General features: G+C 35.5%; 2 protein-coding genes across 2 annotated transcripts in view; one reads left to right on the forward strand and one right to left on the reverse strand.

The window, feature by feature from the left end:
- Window positions 1-18,511, reverse strand: part of LOC149805760 (RNA-binding protein 25-like) — a 99,823-nt gene extending 81,312 nt beyond the window's left edge. The window contains exons 1-3 of the mRNA XM_089950429.1: window positions 18,377-18,511; window positions 11,464-11,554; window positions 10,884-10,924 (exon numbers count right to left, since the gene is read on the reverse strand). Coding sequence (XP_089806555.1) covers window positions 10,884-10,924; window positions 11,464-11,554; window positions 18,377-18,379 — 135 coding nt within the window. The 5' untranslated portion in view covers window positions 18,380-18,511. The remainder of the gene's footprint in view (window positions 1-10,883; window positions 10,925-11,463; window positions 11,555-18,376) is intronic.
- Window positions 13,663-15,019, forward strand: LOC149805761 (uncharacterized). Its single transcript, XM_089951257.1, has 3 exons — window positions 13,663-13,862; window positions 14,467-14,545; window positions 14,861-15,019. The coding sequence occupies exons 1-3, from the start codon at window positions 13,663-13,665 to the stop codon at window positions 15,017-15,019; spliced, it is 438 nt and encodes a 145-aa protein (XP_089807383.1).
- Window positions 18,512-21,759: the final 3,248 nt, after the last annotated feature.

Below are 21,759 nucleotides of genomic sequence, written 5' to 3' on the forward strand. Positions count from 1 at the left end.
AGATATACTAAATTTGACCATTTGATGCAATCATCGACAATCCAACTATTGGTTTCTGACACTGTTAGCCCTTGCGATGAAGGAATTGTTATTGCATATCACCGAGTCCAGCATGATGGTTGTGCCAGAGTCTGCTCAACAACCTCCATGGAAACATAAACTATCTCAAATGAGCTTTTGCTGCATCACAGGAACCATCCATGGAATATCAATGAGAATATTTTTAAGACGAGTATCTGCTGGATGATAACAGTGGAAATGTCAACTCTGGAGATCTTTCCTTATGAAGCTCAAATAATCTACACTGAAGTGAACTGAAAACTATTTGCATGAATGCAATTATCAGATCATAATGATGCCATAAGGTCTTTTGGACAAAGTACATATTTCATCCCAAATGATGATTTTAGGAATATGTTTCTCACCTATTCTTGCTGGAGTTCATTCATCACTGCACTATCAAAAGAAGCCTTATCATGTTTAAGACTTAACACCCTTCTGTTTCATCTCCTCTGCAAGGTGCTGAGTTGGGAATAGCACTACCATATTGGAATTTTTAAATAATCCTATGGCATGTGTTGTTTTACCAGAACCATTAACACTTTAACCCCTGGAGGTTTTTGTCATTTTCGCCTGAAATGCAAGTAGGAAACAAATTTTGAAAGCTGTTTCTGAATACATCTTAATACATCAACTTCCAGGTGATTTTCCAATAACATTATGCCTAGTTGTGTTAGAAACATCATTTTTCATTGCTATTTAGCTCGTGCATGACTAGAAGAATAAAAGTTGGATTTCTTTTTTTTTTGTTTTGCTTAACTCATTCAGCCCCAGCACTGTTATCAGTATCTCTGCTGCTATGCCCCTGAAGCACTAACCCAGAAACTTCTATGTCCGAATCTAAATCTTGCAAAATATCTAACTGCCTAACATCTTTCCTCAGCTTGCTCAATATTTTTTAGATCAAACCCAAGAAACTCCTCATTTATGACCTCATAAAAAATCACTTACGTCCGCCATCGATTTTCAAGATCAGAACACGTGTAGTGAAACTGCTCTCAAACAGTAACCCTTGGCTTCTGACCAATTCAAATTTCACAAATGAAAGTAAAATCATTTCGGATTGGTTTAATAGTTTAGTTCTTGGAAATGAAACCATTTGTACCATCAGAGACATTGTATCTAACACACATTCATCATGACTGCAGACAGGATTGGACCCTGAATGGAGAAACCGGATCTGTCTTTCTGCACTTCATACCAGTCTGCCTTAGATCTAAGACCAAAAAATCCAAAATCCAGTCACAAAATTAGATTCCAACCATGGGCAACTTTTGGAAAGGGAAAAACCTGGTCCAAAAAGAGGTTTCTCCCTCTGTATTTTGTAGCGCAACTACAACTTCCAGATTATTTGGTATCATCGTAGAGCTACATCTGTCTACCTTTCTATAATACCACCAACTTTAGTGTACTATACATAACCCTGATGCTACAGAGCTTGGCACTACTACCTCATGCCATGTAAACTCATCTCCAGGGGTTAATGTGTTAAGATCAACCAGGATCATTTACTGATGGTGCCATTGACTATTCTGATAATTTATCGTTACAGTTATACTGAGCAAGAGGTTCATATGCTGCAAATTCAGAAAACAATTATGCATTTTCTCGTTTTTCATTCTCCAATTACCCGATATAGAAGAATCGCAGTCAATATGGATTTTTTTTAAAAGATCCATTTTTTTATTAACTTATATAAAATGAGTCTGTGTTAACACTAATAGCATGATTTGGAAATTGGTTAATCAATGAAAACAGGTTTATTGATGCATTCACAAGCATCAAAGATCTCAATGAGTAAATTGGGGCAAATCACCATCATCACAGCTAATGATGGTACAGATCATGGTTCCATCTGGTAGGTTTGCACGCTCCATGGTGGCTAATAAATCTTTTGCTGCTCTATCAGCGATTATAATAACAAAATCTGCATTGTCCATAATTAACCATGTATGGCGGCACATGTTATCCGTTGAGGCTCCATGTGTAAATTTGGCAATAATCTTTCGAATCATATCATTTCACTCATTGCGCTTGTTTGGCAGCCACACCTTTCCAAGCAACAATAACTGGATCAACACTTTTTCACAAATCCAGTTAAATCTGCTGGCAGATGATCATTTATTGCAACTCGGGTCAATTTTTTTTGGATGACCGAACCCGTAAGAAATACGGCTCACATTCACCTACTCCAAGAAAACTAGCAGGATAACAAACTACCAGTCTTTTGCAGTTGAAATTTTTTTCCAGAGCAACATGTGCAACCAGATGAGATTGTGAGACAATTATTTACCAGCTCATCTACGACATTTTTATCTGTATATTTTAGCACTAAGTGTTTCCTCTGCGTATGAATAGATCTTTGCAATACTGTTTGCCCAACAAATTGATCAAATCTGGATCCCAATTCTGATTCTGGATCACTCTGAAACAGCCAGACTGAAAATGAATCATTTTTGCTAATATATACATATATCCTAAAAAATATTAACGTGGTAAAATCTAGCAATTTTTATCGCCAGAAATTTTGTTATACATGCAGTCCTTGCATGAGAGTTGTGGTCAACTATTACCACAGGGGCACCTTTCGTTTTATAGTTGCCCGAAATGTATAAAACCTTTATCGGTTTTATTTTTCAACCCTGCAATGTCATCTCTGTCGACTCCATCCTCTCCAGCATGATCTGCCCATCTGTCTATTTTTTTTATTCGTGATTCTTTTAACCCATTTCCTCATTGGCCATTCATAAAATGTTCTGTGACCTCCTGAGCTACACAATTTTAGGTGCACACTGGTAAAAGAGCATTATTATTAGCCTCATTTAATGGATTTTTTGTTGTTGCTGTTGTAGGGCTTAACGATATTTTTCAGCACAAGATAGGCTATACATGGCGGCCAGTATTAATGGTGGAAGAAGAACCCGGAAAGAACCACCGACACATGAGAAGCTACCGGCAAGCTTTCTCGCATATCCACATTGGCCGAGCCCGAGACTCAAACCTACGCAGATAGAGGTGAGATGGCAGTGATCCATGACGGAGAGCAATTTAGACCACTCGGGGCCCCCATTTAATGGATAAAATGTGTAAAGGATATGATTTTTCATAATACGGCCTGACAATACCCATCAGAATTCCTGGTTTAAAATTTTAGTCCATGGTAATAATATGCTGTCCACGTGAACACTGAATGGAGCTGAGTTTATCCTGGATAATCCACTTGCCACCATCATCATGTTCGACAATAAATTCTAAATAAAGGCTTTTAACCACCAACCAAACAAACAATAATCATCCATGCCCATTGGTTATTCATTCTAGCATCAATGAAAATACTGTTGTTATCTATCCTGAACACTGACCAAACATGCGCTGCTCCATCATGCTTTTAACTCCTCCTTAGCCATTCAGATATAATTATGTAATTGTAAATCATATGGTGGACATTCGTTCTTATTGGCTGCTCTAAACTCAAACCTTGTAGTGGTCACTGGTCTAATCATAGATAACCTTGCAAACTCTCTTGTAGTTTCTAATGATTTAATCTGATTTTGCAAATTTTCGTCAACAACTTTTGATCTTGGAAGCCAAACCTTAATTCGTATAATGGGATAAAAGTCATTTTATTCCCGATTTAAGCCGATTGAGAATTCAGGAATTCTTGGGGTTTTTTTCATGCTGCGTGAATCGGTGAACTGCTATCGAGTCATGAAATTCACACCAAAATCGTGAGTTGGCAGGTCAGAATAACCATTCCCTACCTTCTGTAAATTCCACTTGAGCTTCCCAACATCGCTGTTCCTGCTGCTTGACAGAATCATGAGCCGGGAGATATTTCTTAATTGATTCTAGTCATTGTTGAGCTAGTTTAGCTGTATAAGATTCCATAGGGCAGAATCACTCATTATTATTATTAACCCTTTCATCACTAAGTAACTTTGGGGGCATGGAGTCCTCAACACTACGTAACTTTGGAGTTGTAAAGCAAAATGACTTGTGGATTTTGAAAAAACATAACTTTGCCAATTTTAAAGATATCTGGCTGGATTAGGTGTCAAAATCAAGGTTTAAAATCAAATTTTACGACTAATTGACTAAAATGTGCATATATATTACAAATGTTAAAATACAGGTGCAAACAGGTAATACAACAGGTAAAATACAAGTAATTATTTACTTCTTAGAAAACTTAGAAAGTTCCCAAAACTTGTTCAATTGACCCTAGATGTACTCATGAGTAATTCCAGTAGCAACAAAAGTCTTTCTTTCAGATATATGACAGGTAGAAATTAAAATTCCATAAAATGCCTTGATTTCATCCAAGGTGAGATCGGTCCACACACCTGTATTGCCTTTGGCACGTTTGATTGTCGCATTCAAATTCGTTAGACGGACAATGTTTCCAAAAACTTAATCTGAACAGAATATTTGAAAATATTCCAAAGCTCTCCTGGAGCCATCTAACACTTGGATGGGTCCAACTCTCTCAGAAAACTGAAACAAATCTCTTTGGTTTTCCAACTTCGTCCAAACAAAATTACGTGGAGCGTACACTTCCTCAAGTTCAAAACCTTCAAAGTCCTCTTCATCGTCATCACTGTCACTTACAAGCGCATCCCATTGCCTCTCCAGTCGCCTTCTTTCATTTTCATCCAACTTTACCAGGTCAAAATTGGTAAAATCCTCTGATAATTCAAAATCTAACACTTCACTCACTTTCTTCAAACTCCACCATTTTGTATACAAATTTCACCAATTGGAAAACTTGGTTAAAGTGCCTACTTCGTTCGATATTTCTAGTTGTATACAAGCTAAACTCACGAGATAATCCAAATATAATATCTACATTACAAGTAGGCAGTTATTAGAGGTATCCCAAAATTTATATAGTTGGGTACTATAATGTCAGATAAGAACACTGCCCCAGACCAGTAAAGCGGTCCATAGTGTTTACAGACTTACTTCCCCATGACCGGAAAACCGGTCCATAGTGAAGAAAGGGTAAAAATAACAATTTAATTACAAATCACCTGTTAGAGAATATACTAAAATGCACATCAAAGAGACAAATATCAGTAAACCTAGTGACGTGCATGGCCCATACTAAGCCTTATTCTTCTTCTTCTTCTAATATTTTGTCATGGGCCATTGTGGCTTTTTTGCAGAGGGTTTGGTTTTAAAAAATGGTTGGTTCATAGCTTGAAATAAATGTTGGTTCACCCTCGAGTTCACAACACCACAGTGAGATCTGCTAAACTGGCTTACATACAAGGCTTGAATTGGCTTTTGGCAATTAAGATCTCAGTATTTTTCCAAAGGCATGGATGAAGAATCTGGGCCTTATGGGGGCCCAGGTTGGTGGGTCCTAAAATAGGTAGGTTCACACACCCCTGCTGCAAAAACCCCATGCAGTTATTGCATTCCATTCAGGAGTAGTAACAGAAAACAAGATTCTCAAGATGGCATCTGTGGTGATTAAATTGGATGTCTGATCAGCAATTGTTTATTTACAAGCAACTAAGCATTATAAAAAAAGTATGTTAGTGAAAACCCTACAGTGATAAGAACAAGCAATCAGGATGAGCAGCAATAACGATTTTCAAGATGGCCAATGTGCAGACATTCTGGATATCCAAGCAGAAAAATTTTCATTTCAAATAATCAAGACATCACAAAAAAATGCCAATGTCAATATGACTTTCTGTTCACGAGTAGTAATGACAAGATGTCAGAACAGCATCATTTCTGTTTAGGACCAACTGTACACAAGAAATCTTTTAGTAATAAACCTCACATTGATATCACCAACTATTCAGGGGGTGTACCATATGATTTTCAAGACAACTACCGTGGTGGCCATACTGAACCAACTCCAATTAAGACAAACTAGACCTAAGTGTCCAACTTTTTAGTTTGAGAGGCCACACTGCATTTTTTCCTCAATAACAGAGCCATTTATAAACTTGGCACAAGTTTTCACTACTAGCTGGAACAATTATGAAAGGTTGCCATGGCAGATAGAAACCTTCAGCAGGCTGGATTCTGGCCTGCAAGTTGTATATTGGAAACCCCTGAACTAGACCATTAGATGGATGGGTGTATAAAGTTCCATGGCAATTTTTAAAGTAGTTTATGTGTAGCAATAACAAATCTGAACACTGAAGACATACATCATACAGGTCATTGCATAAGCTCTATTGGTCTATGGCCATCTTCGCTAGACAAGGTTCCGATGTGTTAACCCTATCTACACCTTGGTGGATGGAGCAGACATTGTAGTGCTTTGTCGTAGCAACGTCTATTGGATTTCATGAGTTGCCTCCTTTAGTATGGAATGCCAACTAACCAATATCATGTAACAGCATTGCTTTGTACATTGTCCGAAAATGCTGGAGGCAATTGACTTCAAAAAAAATACTTTCAAAGTTTAAAGAATGACTACATACCAGGGAGAAACCATTACAGGTGTATTTCAGTGAAAGGTATTTGTACAAACACATACCGGCAGTCAAAAATTGGTTATTTATGAGTCCATTCAAGTTGTGTGCTCCTCTTGTCTTGAACATGTAGGAACAGTGTTCAAAAAACTTAATTTTGATTGGATGCGATGGCTGCATCCATGAAGGTGTAGATAAAGTTATAATAATGGAACCTTGGCTAGCGATGATGGTCTATGACCAGTACATCTAAAAATAAATACAAAAAACACCTTTTTAGTCAAAATTATTTCAAAAAAATATTTTTAAAGTACCTTCTATGGGTACCATGAATGTTTTATATGATACAGCCCTAACTGGCAAAGCAGAAGTTTGATGAAAAAGAAATATGCTTTCAATTCCAGACCTGCCAACCCTGATGAAACCTTCTGAGTAAGGCAGCCATTTTCCCCCACAAGTATGACCAGTTTTCAGTAAGGTGTAACAAAATATCATAAACAGCTATTGTAACGCTGGAAAATGCATTTAAAGGTTTGATATTCGAAACATGTAACGATGGTAGTCCTATAATGTAAGACATCAACACTGATATTATCCAGTTCTTATTGTCCAAATAGCGGCACTGTGTAGCTTGTTCTGATGTCAATTTACATCAAAAAGATAAGTCAAATTTTCCGGGAAATCTCATGACTTGGCAGCCCATATTGACGCTTTTCTATCAATTAAATTCATAATGTTTTAGTCAGACTTACTCTAATGTCCTTTTTTCTAAAAAATTCTAATTTTCACACAAGCAAATGGATAAGATTTCAAGTACCATTGGCCTACATTTCAGTTGGCTGGAATGTGATGGAAGCCGGAAATGTACTTTCTTCAATTTTAATATATTTTTTCTTCGTTTCGTTAAAGATACTTCGACTGAACCCGATTAAAAGGCCATGAGACAGACTCATATTGACATGCATGTCTAATAAACATAATTGCAAAAGTTCCTGCATTTATTCACAAGAATCTGAATATTACTTAATATACTTCATGCTAATTATTAGCACTTCTGAGGAGGCTTAATTTTCCTTTTAGTCTTCAAAATGCTTCACATGAAAAAATATGTGCAGTTTAAAGTTAACCTTGTTCTCTGACTAATTCTACTATGAAACCTGGATCTAAATGAAACACAGATTAACTAATTCGTATTTGTTTGAATTTTGGCAACAATAATTGTGTCATTTTTCTTTTATTCCATAAGTCCATATTTTAAGCATCATTTTTGTAAGACTTATAGCATATTCGTAATGGTTGGCAGGTCTGCAATTCTTATTCTTATACACTATGAAAGAAAAGGACACTACTTTTCATTTCACAATGTTCTCTCCATTTTCTCAAAAATCATCTTAAAGTAAATGTGGCTCAAATTTTTTGTCAATAAAGATCTAACTCTTAGTCTTTTTCAAGATTTAGAAAGATCAGTGATCAGTCAGTTAAATTACATCGGATATTAAATGTTAAAATGAGCAGTACTCAGAATAATACTTCACCACTGGACACATTTCCTTGCAATATATATATGTAAGAAAATACAAGTTGTTGTCAAAAACATGGCTCTAAATTCAGGCTAATCTGCTAACCTGTGGTTAGTGACTGCTGACAGATCACTAAAACACCAGCTGTTACGAATGCATTGTAACCATGAACATTATTGTGATTGTTATCATAATACATGGTCTTGCATCAGAACTATCAAATAAAACACTTGAACAATATTTTTTATACACATTTCTTCCTCGAGAAATTTTCAAAGAAAACAATTGCAATTTTTTATTATTTTATCATCACTTGTGACCACAAAAACTGACAAGTCCACTTGAAATGTTTGTAACATAATACACTTTATTCTCTATGTTTTACCCTTAATTCTGGGAATTTGGTGAGAGTAAACTACAAAAGAGCATATTTTTTATATACACATTCTACAGAAAGAAAAACAAATTTGTTAACTGAGGACTTCCTCCGAATCTGACCATTAAATATAAAAAATTTGATAATAACGCTTCAAAATGTTGTATATGCAGGGCAAATTAGAATCAACTGACATTCAGTCTTATGTCCATTTTATACCTTTAAAACTGGATCCTTTATATCAACTTTAATAAGAGTTTTTTTGTGCACTAGAAGCATACTGGGAATCTCTAATATCAAGTTTCAAAATTCAAATCATACAAGTTTTCAGCATTCAATGATACATGAAATTAGCAATATGACAGGACAGCTAGGAACAAAATCTAATTTACTGTTGAGTAACCATTTTCAATGAAACCACATGAGGTAATTTCTGATTGTACAACCAAATGAGTTTGGCAGACAATCAGATTTTCCAATCTGTGTGCCCATTTAGAAGCTATGCTTTTCTGAAAATTTGTCCAATTCTGAACCATCTTACTGGAACAATCAACAGATTCGAGTGAATAAGGTATATTTTTTTCAGTCATCAAATATAAATATGCCAAGCCAAGTTGGTTTCACCAGCTGTTGCTTTCACAGAACTGAGTGGTCTTCCAGACACATTAGATATTATACTTATGTGTTGTACAGATCTAACCAAATACAAGACGTATGCTGACTATGCCTTGATATCACATGAATTTGGATTAGTTTAACACAACCAAGTCTCTATTCCTCTATAATTACCTGTGTGCAATTTCAATTTTACTAGCTTTAAATGCAACTACATAAAGTACATAGCACACCAGATTTCCACTCTGATTTATAGTAGCAGGGCTTGAAATCAGGATCTTTTATTAATAACCCACAGGATCACCATAATAGCTCTTTTACAGATCCCGTCACAGTTTCACTGATCCTACTAAAATGAAACAGAAGCCTGTTCCATTTATAATTCATAATTTATTATTCGTCAAAATAAACTCAAAACAATAATTGAATGTCACCAACAAGACTTATAAAAAGTTCTTGTTCAACTTCTTCAAGAGGTTATTGTTCCAAGATGCCACAATCTGCCCTGCCTCAGATAAACCAACTTTCTGTTTTGGATTCAGGTATCCCAAGTATATGAGTTTTTACACCCACCTATGAATGAAGAATCCCAAGCACTTTTCTTCTTCAAATACTCAAGAACAAAAGTGCACAAACACAAAACTTGGTCATATTTCAGCCATTGATATTCATTTATTCACCCCAGTGTATCCCCGAGGGGTGAAAGACTGAGAGTAAAAATTCCTCTTGGTGTCAGACTGTAAAAATCAAACTTTGGTATCGAAATTGGGGGTCAAATTTACATTTTGGGGGTCCCTCGAGCACAACTGAGGGTAAAGGGAAACACTGTCGCCATTTCTGAATTTCTAGGCCTCTTGTCTTGCTCTACGGGTAAAACCCGTTATAATGCGATGCTCAGAATAATACAGTGATATAAGTGGAATCGCATTAACATATTTTTGAAAAACTTCCCATTCCCATAAAAAATGTGCATTGAAATTTCAAAATCAGTTTTAACTAAACCTATTGATCATATAATCTGTTAGGGATACGAATAATCAGCTTTTCCAAGAGCACATATTAAGGATGTTACCTTAAATTAAAAAATGGGAGCCACTTTTACCAACACTGCGTTATAAATGGAATCGAGTTATAAATGGCTTTACCCGTATTTGATATCACATCCTCTTTTCACATCTAATTTTTTTCATTTTGGTGCCAGCAGTGCACCTTGCAAATACTTTCACGTTTACATTGGTCACTGCACAATGAAATGACTATTTATCATTAAATTGAATATTAAAATAGTGTACAATTCTTTTTATTGAGAGTCAGCAAACGTGACCTTTTCCAAATGATCAGTATTAGCCTGATACACCTACACCTTTTTCTATTACCAGTAATGAAATTCTGTACTGGGGGACAGTACACCAGGCTAGTTCCAAGATTGTGAGGACTATTTCGACAATAATCATGCTAATTTACTTAAGTGGTTTAACACTTGTCTGTTAGTGCAATGAGCATTTATTGCATCTCATCCAGTACAGGAGGTTGGTAGGTACTCAATTAACACAACAAATACCAATTAACCATTAAAGAAAATGTTGGCTCGTGTTTTATTTGACACATCGGATGCAAGACCATATATTATGATAGCAACCAGCAGTAATTTTCATGGTTACAATGGATTAGTAACAGCTGGTGTTTTGGTGATCTGTCAGCAGTCACTATCCACAGGTTAACAGATTAGCGTGAATTCTGAGCCATGTCTTGGACAGCAACTTGTAATTTCTTACATCTATGTACTGCAACCATATCACAAAATCTTATCCAACATCTCAATATACCACAATACTATTTTCAATCCAATATGCACCCAGTTATCTATATACTCACTGTTGATGGTGGCACCATATTAATTCCCATGGGCATCATGCCTAGGTAGAAAGTAAAAATTAGAAAAAATGTTATTCTGGTGAGTTTCTAAATGTTGTATTTGGTTTTTGTACTCATAAACCGACAGGTTTGAAATTAATAAATAAATTTCTTTGTTGGAGTTCTTCATGGTAGATTAGTTCTTTGCTAATAGTGTTACCCTCTTTAAATAAAGTCATTATTATTAATTATTATTAGTAGTATTATTATTATTACATCTCAAAAAAGGAATTTCATAGTACATCTTGTTACATGTTCTTCAAACTCTAACATTATATCTTCTGATATTTAAGTAAAAAACAAAGCAATAAATGAAAACAAGTGGAAGTTAAAAAGTTCAGATTCAAGTCAACGATCTCTTGCTTGCATATTCTAGGTTCACATTAGTATGCCAATAGTCTAAATTTTGATGCTATACACAACAATTTAACTTCTTGTTTACAAGGAAAAAGCAGTAGATAATGGCTTTTTTTGCTATAACTAATGTAAACATAGATAAAGTATTTAGCTGAATAAATCTGTTAAATGCCAGACATATTACCTATATTATTCATAGAAGCAAAGGTGTAGCCCTGCTGCATGACCGGAGGCATGGGAGGCATCCCCATTGGTGGTCTTGGTGGAAAAGACATCTGGAGATGAAAAAAATATCTCCTGAAAAACTTACTTTTCTTATTCATATGATAAAAATACATATGCAAAATGACTCATCTGATTTTTCTAGTATAAAGAAAATAATGACTCAGCACTTATTTTCACTTCAATTTAGAAATAAAGAATCAGTACCTTTACGTGATTTCAAAATTTTATTTTTATTTAAAACATCAAGAATATAATATATTGCTATAGCCATTAGCAACAACAAATTGTTAATAAAGACAATAACAAATACCGTGCATATGTAAAATATGCTGCATTTACTATTTACAAAGGATGAAAATGACAAAAGTGAGACAAATGTTACTGGATTTATCCCCATTGCTGGTTATCAAGTCAAAGGCATTCCCAGTCAGTATGTTCCAAGTATAAACGGCCTCATCGTGAAGTAAATAATGGACCATCAGTTTGCCATACATATCAACAAGGATGACAACAACATATGCACAATATTATTTATAATACATATGCCATACATATCACTGAGGATGACATACAATAACATATGCTCGATATTATTTATAATATCGTGCATATGTTATTGTTGTCATCCTTGTTGATATGTATGGCAAACTGATGCTCCATTATTTACTTCACGATGAGGCCGTTTATACTTGGAACGTACTGACTGGGAATGCCTTTGACTTGATAACCAGCAATGGGGATAAATCCAGTAACATTTGTCTCACTTTTGTCATTTCCATCCAATGTAAATAGTAAATGCAGCATATTTTGCCATCTGTTTCAACAAGATAGTACTCTTTCAATGTTTTCTTGTGGTTTTGTGTATGTTTCATTTGATTTACATAATGTTTGTGGTGGTTTTGGGCAGGTTTTGAATGAATCATACAGTCCTGAAATCAAATTTTCCAAAATGACACATGTAGCTGCCCAAAAAGAATCAAAGTACGTATATGATCTAAGTGATTCATACTATAGTCAGCCTCGGAGCACGTTACACAGCACCTTATTTAGAAAGTAAGACAGTGTGAGGCATCTTACAACACAGGCACTTGATTCTGGGGTAAACTAATGTGTACACTCACCATATAAGACAAGGTAAGTAACTCTCGCTAGTCACAATCTGACCCCTCGACAACTCTGATATAATTTTCCGATACTATCTACGCATTCAGTCACTCATAACGTACACCACAGTAAAAAAGACACTCCACACCTTACATCCATTACCATTTAAGCAACCTTACTGATTTTGATGGGCCAATTTTGCAACAAGTTTATCCGTTGCTTCACGTATTCCACGCAGAGGCGACCATTCCAAAGATCTACTTCAGAGTGAATATGATTTGATCGTGATTACTTCTTTCATTGAATGAGTCTTTTCAAACATAGCTTTTAATCGCTCCATCTCAGCTTAACCCGGTAAATATGCAATCAGAATATCCACTGTATTTTCTGTCAAGTCGTTTTGCTGTTTTGATCGTTACATGTGCTCACGACTATGTAACATTTTACAGGAAAATATTTAACAACATTTCTTGACATGTTAATTACATTTAATTTTTTTCTTAGCCCTTTCTGAATAGCTATATAGGTGATCTCTGGTTGTGCGTGAAGAAAGATATTTGTAACATTATAGACTTATTTAATTAACAGTTGAGTAATTACCCAAATTTCAACTGACATGTTATCTACATAATGTTGTAGATTGCTTTGTAAACATTTCTCTGTATGTTAATTACTATCAATCTTATATAGGATTTACCCTGTCAAGAAAACTCAAGGATCAATTTGGTTAGTTCTGTGTAGTTATTTGTCACTAATTTGCATACCCAAACACAAAATTGAATCTCATAAAGGATTTACACTGTGAAGAAAACAAAAGCATTAACTTTGTTAATTCTTGTGTAATTATATGTCAATAGTTAACATATTCATACACAATATTTTATTCAAAATGAATACATGTTATGACCTGTAGAGCTAACGGCACTTAACCTACCATGTGAGGTTTGGATTTATTGGATTTGGTTATGTAACAATTTACTCTTTGTGAATGAAAGCTATTTTATTTTGGTAAACTTCACTTGTTTCAGCAATGTATGTGTGTTTTGAATGTAAAATGAATAAAGCACAATTCTTTGCTGTTGAAAAGACTGTAGAGGGCCACAATATCATTTTATTAGGCCAAAGTGGGACAGGCAAAAGTTTTGTGGTTAAGGAAATTCAAAAGAAATTGTCAGCAGCAGGTAAAAATGTCACTGCAACTGGCGCAACAGGCATTGCGGCACTGAATGTGAAAGGATGCACAGTGCATTCCTGGTCTGGGATTGGTGATGGTAGATATGATTGTGACGAACTATGTACAAAACTTCTCACTGACGAACATTTTGATTCATATAAATATAATATTTTGAAAGCAGACTATTTGATAATTGATGAAATTTCTATGCTTTACTGAAACTTTTTGAACAAACTGAATATGTATGTAGAATGATTAAGCATTCAGATTTATATTTTGGAGGTATACAAGTTATTGCAAGCGGGGACCTTTTTCAGCTTCTGCCTGTACCTGACCCACTGACATCTGATTCGGGTGAATATTGTTTCAAATCCACCATTTTTGCAATGGTATTTGGGCATAAAACTGTCCTTGATGAGGTCATAAGACAAGATGAATTAGATTTCATAAAGGCTAACAATGATGTTTCAAAGGGAGAAATCTCTGAAGATACCAAAATCTTGATCTTGAGGCTGCAAAGACATCTACCCCCTGGAGATGACCCAATCAGACTTTGTGGACAGAACTCTGATTGTGAAATATACAATGCATGCGAACTTATGGAAATGGATGGTGTATCAAAATGTTATCAGTCAAAAGACGAGGGTGACAATAATCGGTGCAATAAGATGTGTGTTCCAAAAGTGTTACCTTGAAAACTGGCTGTCCAGTTATGCTGGTCAAACACTTAAGCTCAGCACTAGTAAATGGTTTACAGGGAAAGGTAGTGCAATGAAGGAAGACTCTGTGACAGTTGATTTTGAAAATAATTTAGTTCAGTTGGGAAGAGAACATTTTACTGTTTACAGTACCATTGATAAAAAGATTACCATTCACAAGGACTGACTTTGCATAGAGTTGAAGTTGATACATCAAATATTTTTGCACCAGTCAGTTAGGTGTGGCAATGGGGAGAACCAGAAATAAAAAGGGCCTAAGGATTCCACATAGATCTTGCATGTATGAATTCTATAATACAAGTTTTGTACAGATTGATTCAAGTTTAGAATGTAGTAGACATTCTGTTTCTTTATTAGAGAACCTCAGTGTTGACTTTGATTATGAAACAGGTTCTGACTCTGATAACACTGACTTTTCTGATGGAGAAATTTTAAAAGTTGATGAAATGTTGTCCACTGGGGAAGACATGCCTGCTTCACGTAGTGACCAAGAATGTAGGTTAACTACAGTTGACTGACATTTTAGAGCATCATGTTGACCATACAAAAATGAAACAACTTATCTCAGATGATGCAATAACACCAGAGCAAATGAGATTAAAAGTAACACTAACAGAAATCTTCAAAAATCCAATGGAAGACTTGAATACATTTTTTTTTATATTGTACTAAAAATTCAAAGTATTTTAATCAAGTATGTGGTAATATAGAGGTCAGATAACCAGATTCAAAGACATGGACTGAATATTATTTCCCAGTTTTCAGTGTCTCAGGAATGCATCCAAATTCTTGAAACTTTCTTGATTTTCATGCCAAATGATACGTTTTTTGCATTTGGAAAGATTTTTAACAGAATTTGTGAAATTGTTTTGGACAAAAATACTGCTGACATTTTCAGTACCACACAAGTTGCATGTGCACCTTCCATACTTGTATCAGAGCCAGGCCAAGGAAAATTAAAGTACATTGCAGACAGATGTATTGCAAAGAGTATATACCATAATATGAAGAAAGGAAAGAACAGCTTGTACAGAAAGGACAAAATTAACTTGGTCAGTCAATGTTTCTTACAAGTAAACATGTTAGACAACCTTACCACTTCAGCTGTTGATTTAGAAAACAATAGCAAGTATAAACAAGCCTTGCACGAGACATAAAGAAGACAGAACATCAACCAGGGTCTAACATATTTGAATTTTTCTTGCAAGTTGACGGTAAAAGGAGGCAGTATCAATATGTAGATACATCACATTGGCATGATGCAGGGAGTTTACAGTATTGTAAGACTGTATTACTTAAGGATGAGATACTTTTTGAAAATTGGAAGTTGCTGTACATAAAGTTTGATCCCAGTATAAGTGTCACACAAGTGGACGACACATGATTGCTTCTATATGAAGATTTGATAGATTTAGTAAAGATACCATTTCCAGTCTTGGAAAAATTTAAATCAGACAGTTTGAGAAAGACGGTGGTCATGAGATCAAAACACAAACACAGTAGTGATGCATTAGCTTTGGACACGAAATATATTTTGGAAGATCAGTCAGAAAAAAAAACTATTGTCACTTAAAACTGAAATCACAGATTTATGATCTGAAGGCTGTAGTATTTACTAGCTTCCTGAAATCGGATCTGATTTTGCTACGTAAAGCCTATGGCATAATAACAGGATATGTACAGAAGAGTGGTCTAATTAATAAACTATGTAAAGAACTATAGTGGGAAAAAGAAAATGGAAAGGAAAGAGTAATGGAAAGAAGAAAATGGAAAAATCCTTTAAAAAGTGTGGTCTGTTACTCAGAAGGAGGAGATAATGTCTTAAAATGAAAGATATGTGTATTTATGGAAATATACTATGACAAAACTTAAGAACTGATTATCTAAGTACACACAGAAACACACGTGGTGATGTAAGGTTCTAATTATTTTACATGATTTCATAAACTCACATCCTCTCTGTTTATGTGATGAAAATATATCAGGTAGGCTGTCTTTGTCTACACTGTGATTTGGTGAAGTAATTAATCATTGAAAAAATATAAAGGTTATTATGGCATGAAAAATAAAATGACACAGTATCCCTAGAAATATGTATACCACTGATCATTTGTCTACTCCTGTATATTTTGCCAAATTGAGGAAACAATGTATTTATTCAAGAATAACACAAGTCCAAACATGTACACTTGCGCAGTATTTACATTTGGGTAATTTGGCTTGAAAATATATTAAAGTCATTCACATGAATAGAAATAGCCATATCAAATATGTGATTTTATTTCAATCATGATAATTATACTTTGTAAAAACAGGGCCCAGTCCAAAAGTAAGTAAATGAAGATATAATTGTTTATACATCAGGGCAAGAAATATTTTTTGAATCTGTTAGAAAACTTGAAATTTCATTAAAAAAATGTGAGGACCTTATCCCCACTCGTTTTTTAAAACACAAAATTAATATCATTTGTAGACTGGCATTAGATTGGGGGGAGGCATGATAATGATAAGCAAATTAAGTGCTATCATTAGTTTCCTCATGAATCAAGTACCTGGGCATTGGCAGGGATTTGGGGGGGGGGGGGGGTTATGAACCTAAATATAAATGTCTAGCCAGTTGTTGTTGTGGGGTTTAACACCATTTTTCAGTACACGATAGGCTATACATGGTGGCCAGTATTAATGGTGGAGGAAAACACCAGAAAGAACCACCGACCCATGAGATGCTACTGGCAAGCTTTCTCACATGCCCACATTGGATGAATCTGAGACTTGAACCCACGCAGAGGTGAGATGGCAATGATCTGTAACGGAGAGTGCTTGGGACCACTCTGCCACTCGTAGCCCCAATGTCTAGCCAGAACATACCACGTAGTAATTGTAATTTCTGCCATATTCAACAGTATTACACTTTTTTCTTATTCTTTATTGGTGCTAAATAGATTTTCACATCTGTCTCAAGAAAAAAAATAATCAAATTTCCCTCCTGTCATGAAATATCGCATTTGGAATGTTTGTTATTTTATCCAAATGTATAAGGGTCATGATGCTACAATACACGTACGATATAGTAAATGAGCAGATTAGTTGAGATAATGTAATTTTATTTTCCGAATGAGCATGAAAGAAAATAATTAAATTTTTATTTTAATATGGATGGTTCTTATTTTTGATTTTCATTGTTTGTAGACATAATGCCCAATAGTCACATTCACTCCGAAGTAGACTGGATGCAACGGATAAACTTTGTGCAAAGTTCGCCCTTCAGAATCAGTAAGGTTGGTTAAATCATAATAGATGAAAAGTGTGGAGTGTCTTCTTTACAGTGGTGTACTTTATGAGTGACTGAATGCGTAGATAGTATCGGAAAATTAGATCGGATTTGTTTCAACAAATGTTTTTTTCTTAACTTTCCGAGTTCTCCAAAATGATAAATGTACATAAACTTTTAACAAGTCAGCCTCTTTGTGCGATTACTTTCTACAAGACATCGAGGTGTCAGATTGTGACCGGCGAGAGTTAGTTACCTTGTGTTACATGGTGAGCGTACACATTAGTTTACCCCAAAATCAAGTGCCTGTGTCTTGCAAGTTGCAAGTAACAAAGCAGTACACATTTCAAAACAATGTAACAGTAGGTAACATAACAAGACATGAGTGACTCAGAAAGTTTCCTCTCATTGCTGAATTGAAGTCTTGCATAATAAGCATTGTGCGATTTGTGATTTCTCATTCAAAAAGTCGTGTAGTAGCTGGAAAGGTTACTCGCTGTTGAACCTAAAGTAACCCCCAACCTCCCCTTTGCACTTCGACGTATTATGCAAGCAAACACGGAAAATGTTACAAGCAATAAATACTTGCACGATCATTATATACCATGGAAAATACTGAATAAAACGGATCGTCAAGCCAGTACTCTTTCCACTTCTTCAAATTCACAGCCAAGAATTCACTTCACTTTCCTTTTGATAACTGCAAATGGCGTGTCCGATTCGAAACAGAGGCTGTGACGTCATAGAGTCTGTACTATTCAACATTGCCTGGTTCCCGGCCCTATATCGCTTACAAATAAGTACTACAGGGAGCAGTCTATAATCAACAGCATATGAGAAGGGGCTTTAGATTTTTAAAGATAAAAAAATTTCCCCACTGGTTATTTTGGCTATCTAAAAAAAGACGTTGTAATGTATATCTTATGTATTGTTAAAAGAACTTTTATTTCCCGTTATTCTGATGCATGATGTATGCGTGTATAACATGCGTTTTAGAGAATACAACTTGGCCTTATTTCAGATATGAATCATTTAAAAACTGCTAGCTCTGCTTGGCCATTTTCACTACCAGAACTTAAGATGAAAATAGTCACACACACAAAAAATAGAGCCGATAACTTTTTTTAAAACATTTTATATGTTTGGTAATTCATTCAATGCACTTTCTGATGCTGGTATTTTCTAGTCGGGCAAAATTTGCTTCCCCAACTTTAATAACTGCTAAAGATACTGTACTATAGACTAATTCAGGCTGAATTGTTTTAGTTAGCTGTGTGCTTAGATTAGGTGTCTCAAACACGCGGCCCGCGACCTGCCAAGCAGTATCCTGTGGCCCACAAAATGATTGGCATCACAAGGTGTCATGAGAGATGACAAAGGTGGTACAGCCCTTGGGTCATCAAAAAAAATGCGCTCATTCGGCCTTTGGGGTGCTTTGAGATTGAGACCCATGGCTTAGATCATGTACAATTTCCAGAAGTACAGTATCCAAAGAAATTTCTGGCACATACATGAAAGTAACAGAGTGTAATGCGAACATTCTCTCCATTGGTGACTTATCTTACACAATGACCCTCGGACTTTCCTAATCACACATGTCCACATAAATAATGTGAATGTTCTACACTAATGCATCTTGGAACAGTGACACTAATATCATAATCTAGAAGTGAATAGGGATATCATACAAGTAAAGGTGAATTGGAAGTGTCATTTCCAATAACAGTTCTGGACTTGTTAATTCAAATTCCTTTAAAAGGCAAGCAAGTAGACTTTGTCATGTGTTACACAACTGCCAGACTTACCTGCTGCCATTTCTTAATTGAGCAAGTGAAGAACTCCTAGAAAGTATTGCATCATCCGCTATAACAACTCAGGACCTGCCTGGTGAACTGTTCACGCAAGTAAGTGAAGACCACATACACAACAGCAACTCAGGACCTGCCTGGTGTCATTTTTTAATTAAACAAGTGAAGACTTCAAGCCTAACATGGCATCATTTAAAATAGCAACTCAGGACATGCCTGGTTTAATCTTTTAACTTAACAGTTTGATTTCGTGGAAATATTGTCATAAAAGTGTAAACACCAAATAATAACATATTATAATATTTATTCTGATTATACTATTTATTCTGATAATCATATTTATTCTGATTCAGTCTTATAATTATTATTTTTAGTAACATTTACCCCCAACAAAGTATGAAATCAGTCTTATAATTATTATTTTTAGTAACATTTACCCCCAACAAAGTATGAAATCAGTCCTAAAATTATTATTTTTAGTAACATTTACCCCCAACAAAGTATGAAATCAGTCCTATAATTATTATTTTTAGTAACATTTATCTCCAACAAAGTATGAAATCAGTCCTATAATTATTATTTTTAGTAACATTTACCAGTAGTGAAGGGGGGCACTTTACGGACAATGGGAATTAGCATTAAAAACACCCCTGGGTCAGTTTACGGACAATGGAAATTTAACATGGCGAAAAATCGTGGGACACTTTACGGACAAGGGGAATTAACATGGCAAAAAATCGTGGGGCACTCTACGGACAAGGGGAATTTAACATGGGAATAAATCGTGGGACAATCTACGGACAAGTGGAATTTAACATGGGATTTTTTTAAAAAAAAAATTTTTAAAAAAAGGGTAGGCAATGGAAAGGCTATCTCTTTTCGAGAAATATGGCTGACCCTGAAAAGGGCCTTTGGGTTTTTCTTCTTCTTCTTTTATCTTCTTAACTTTTTCCAACATCTTCTTAATTTGTCCATCATTCCTTTCTTCTTTTTCTTTTCTGTTTCCGGCAACCAGTCCGGGTGGCCCATGGCCCTGAACTTCTCTTGGATTTTCATCCAGTTTGTGTTCAGTTTTTCGAATTCATCCTTTTTTCTTCTATTTTCTTCGTCTTTTCTTTCATTGGACCACTTTTCTTTGATCTTCTTGACCTCTTTGGTCAGCACATTCCTCATTAGTTCTTCAGCTTTCTTAAGTTTTTCTAACCCCCACTTTGCGAAACACCAATCTGTCCATTCTACAACGTCTTCTAAAAAGCACCTTGCACTTGTCACATGATCTATTGCTTCTTTTAACTTACCCACTTTGATATACGGTGGGTTAATTAAACCTCTGATTCTCTTCTCCTCATCCTCTATCATTTCTTTCACGATGTTTACGGCTAAGTGCAGGCTGTTTACTTGTCTTGACACGAAGCCTTTTGTCACTTCATACCTCCATTCCTGTTCAACCCTTTCTGCTACACTCAATCCATCTACCATCCAATACCAACTTCCCATAAGATCGTTGTATAAAGCTGAAGCTGCTGGCATCTTCTTGTTTGCTTATTCCGTAGAATGAGCTCCAATGGCCAACACTGTTAGTTTTATACTGAAAGTGCGGACGTGATGGAAAACATCCCCCTAAAAAACATAAAATTGATCTTACCTAGATCATGACCCAACAACGCGCGGACGTGAAGTAAAACATCCCCTACTTTTTCATTTCATATAATATAACCCCAACTATTCTCTTCACATACTCTAAGAAACCCATAATCTACTATCCACACCAACCTACTTTATCACTTACAAACACAAACATACAATCACACAAACACTTACCCTCACATTTTTTAAAGAAAGAGTTAGTGTTTATATTCACACTACTCTACCTACACACATTGGCAAATCTATCGTTATTTCTTTTCTAGAGTATTGGGTAGCCCTGAAAAGGGCTGTTTTGTTTGGAACTTCATGGACACCTGGTTAATGGTGGCACCTTCCGGGCCTGGCGCCACATACACATCTTATCCCCCAGTTACTTTTTACCTTTTGGGGGGAGAGAGCAGAGGCAGGATATGTCGCTTCAGAATCCCAATTTTCGCTCTCTGGGATTTTGAAATTTCTTCTCTCCTTTTCCTCCTCCTCTTCTTTGTTTCTTCTTTCCTCTTTATATCTTCTTTCTTCTTCTTCTTCTTTA

The sequence above is a fragment of the Sinohyriopsis cumingii genome, chromosome 2 (assembly GCF_028554795.1).
Source record: "Sinohyriopsis cumingii isolate HCF-2022 chromosome 2, ASM2855479v2, whole genome shotgun sequence".
Lineage (NCBI taxonomy): Eukaryota > Metazoa > Mollusca > Bivalvia > Unionida > Unionidae > Sinohyriopsis > Sinohyriopsis cumingii.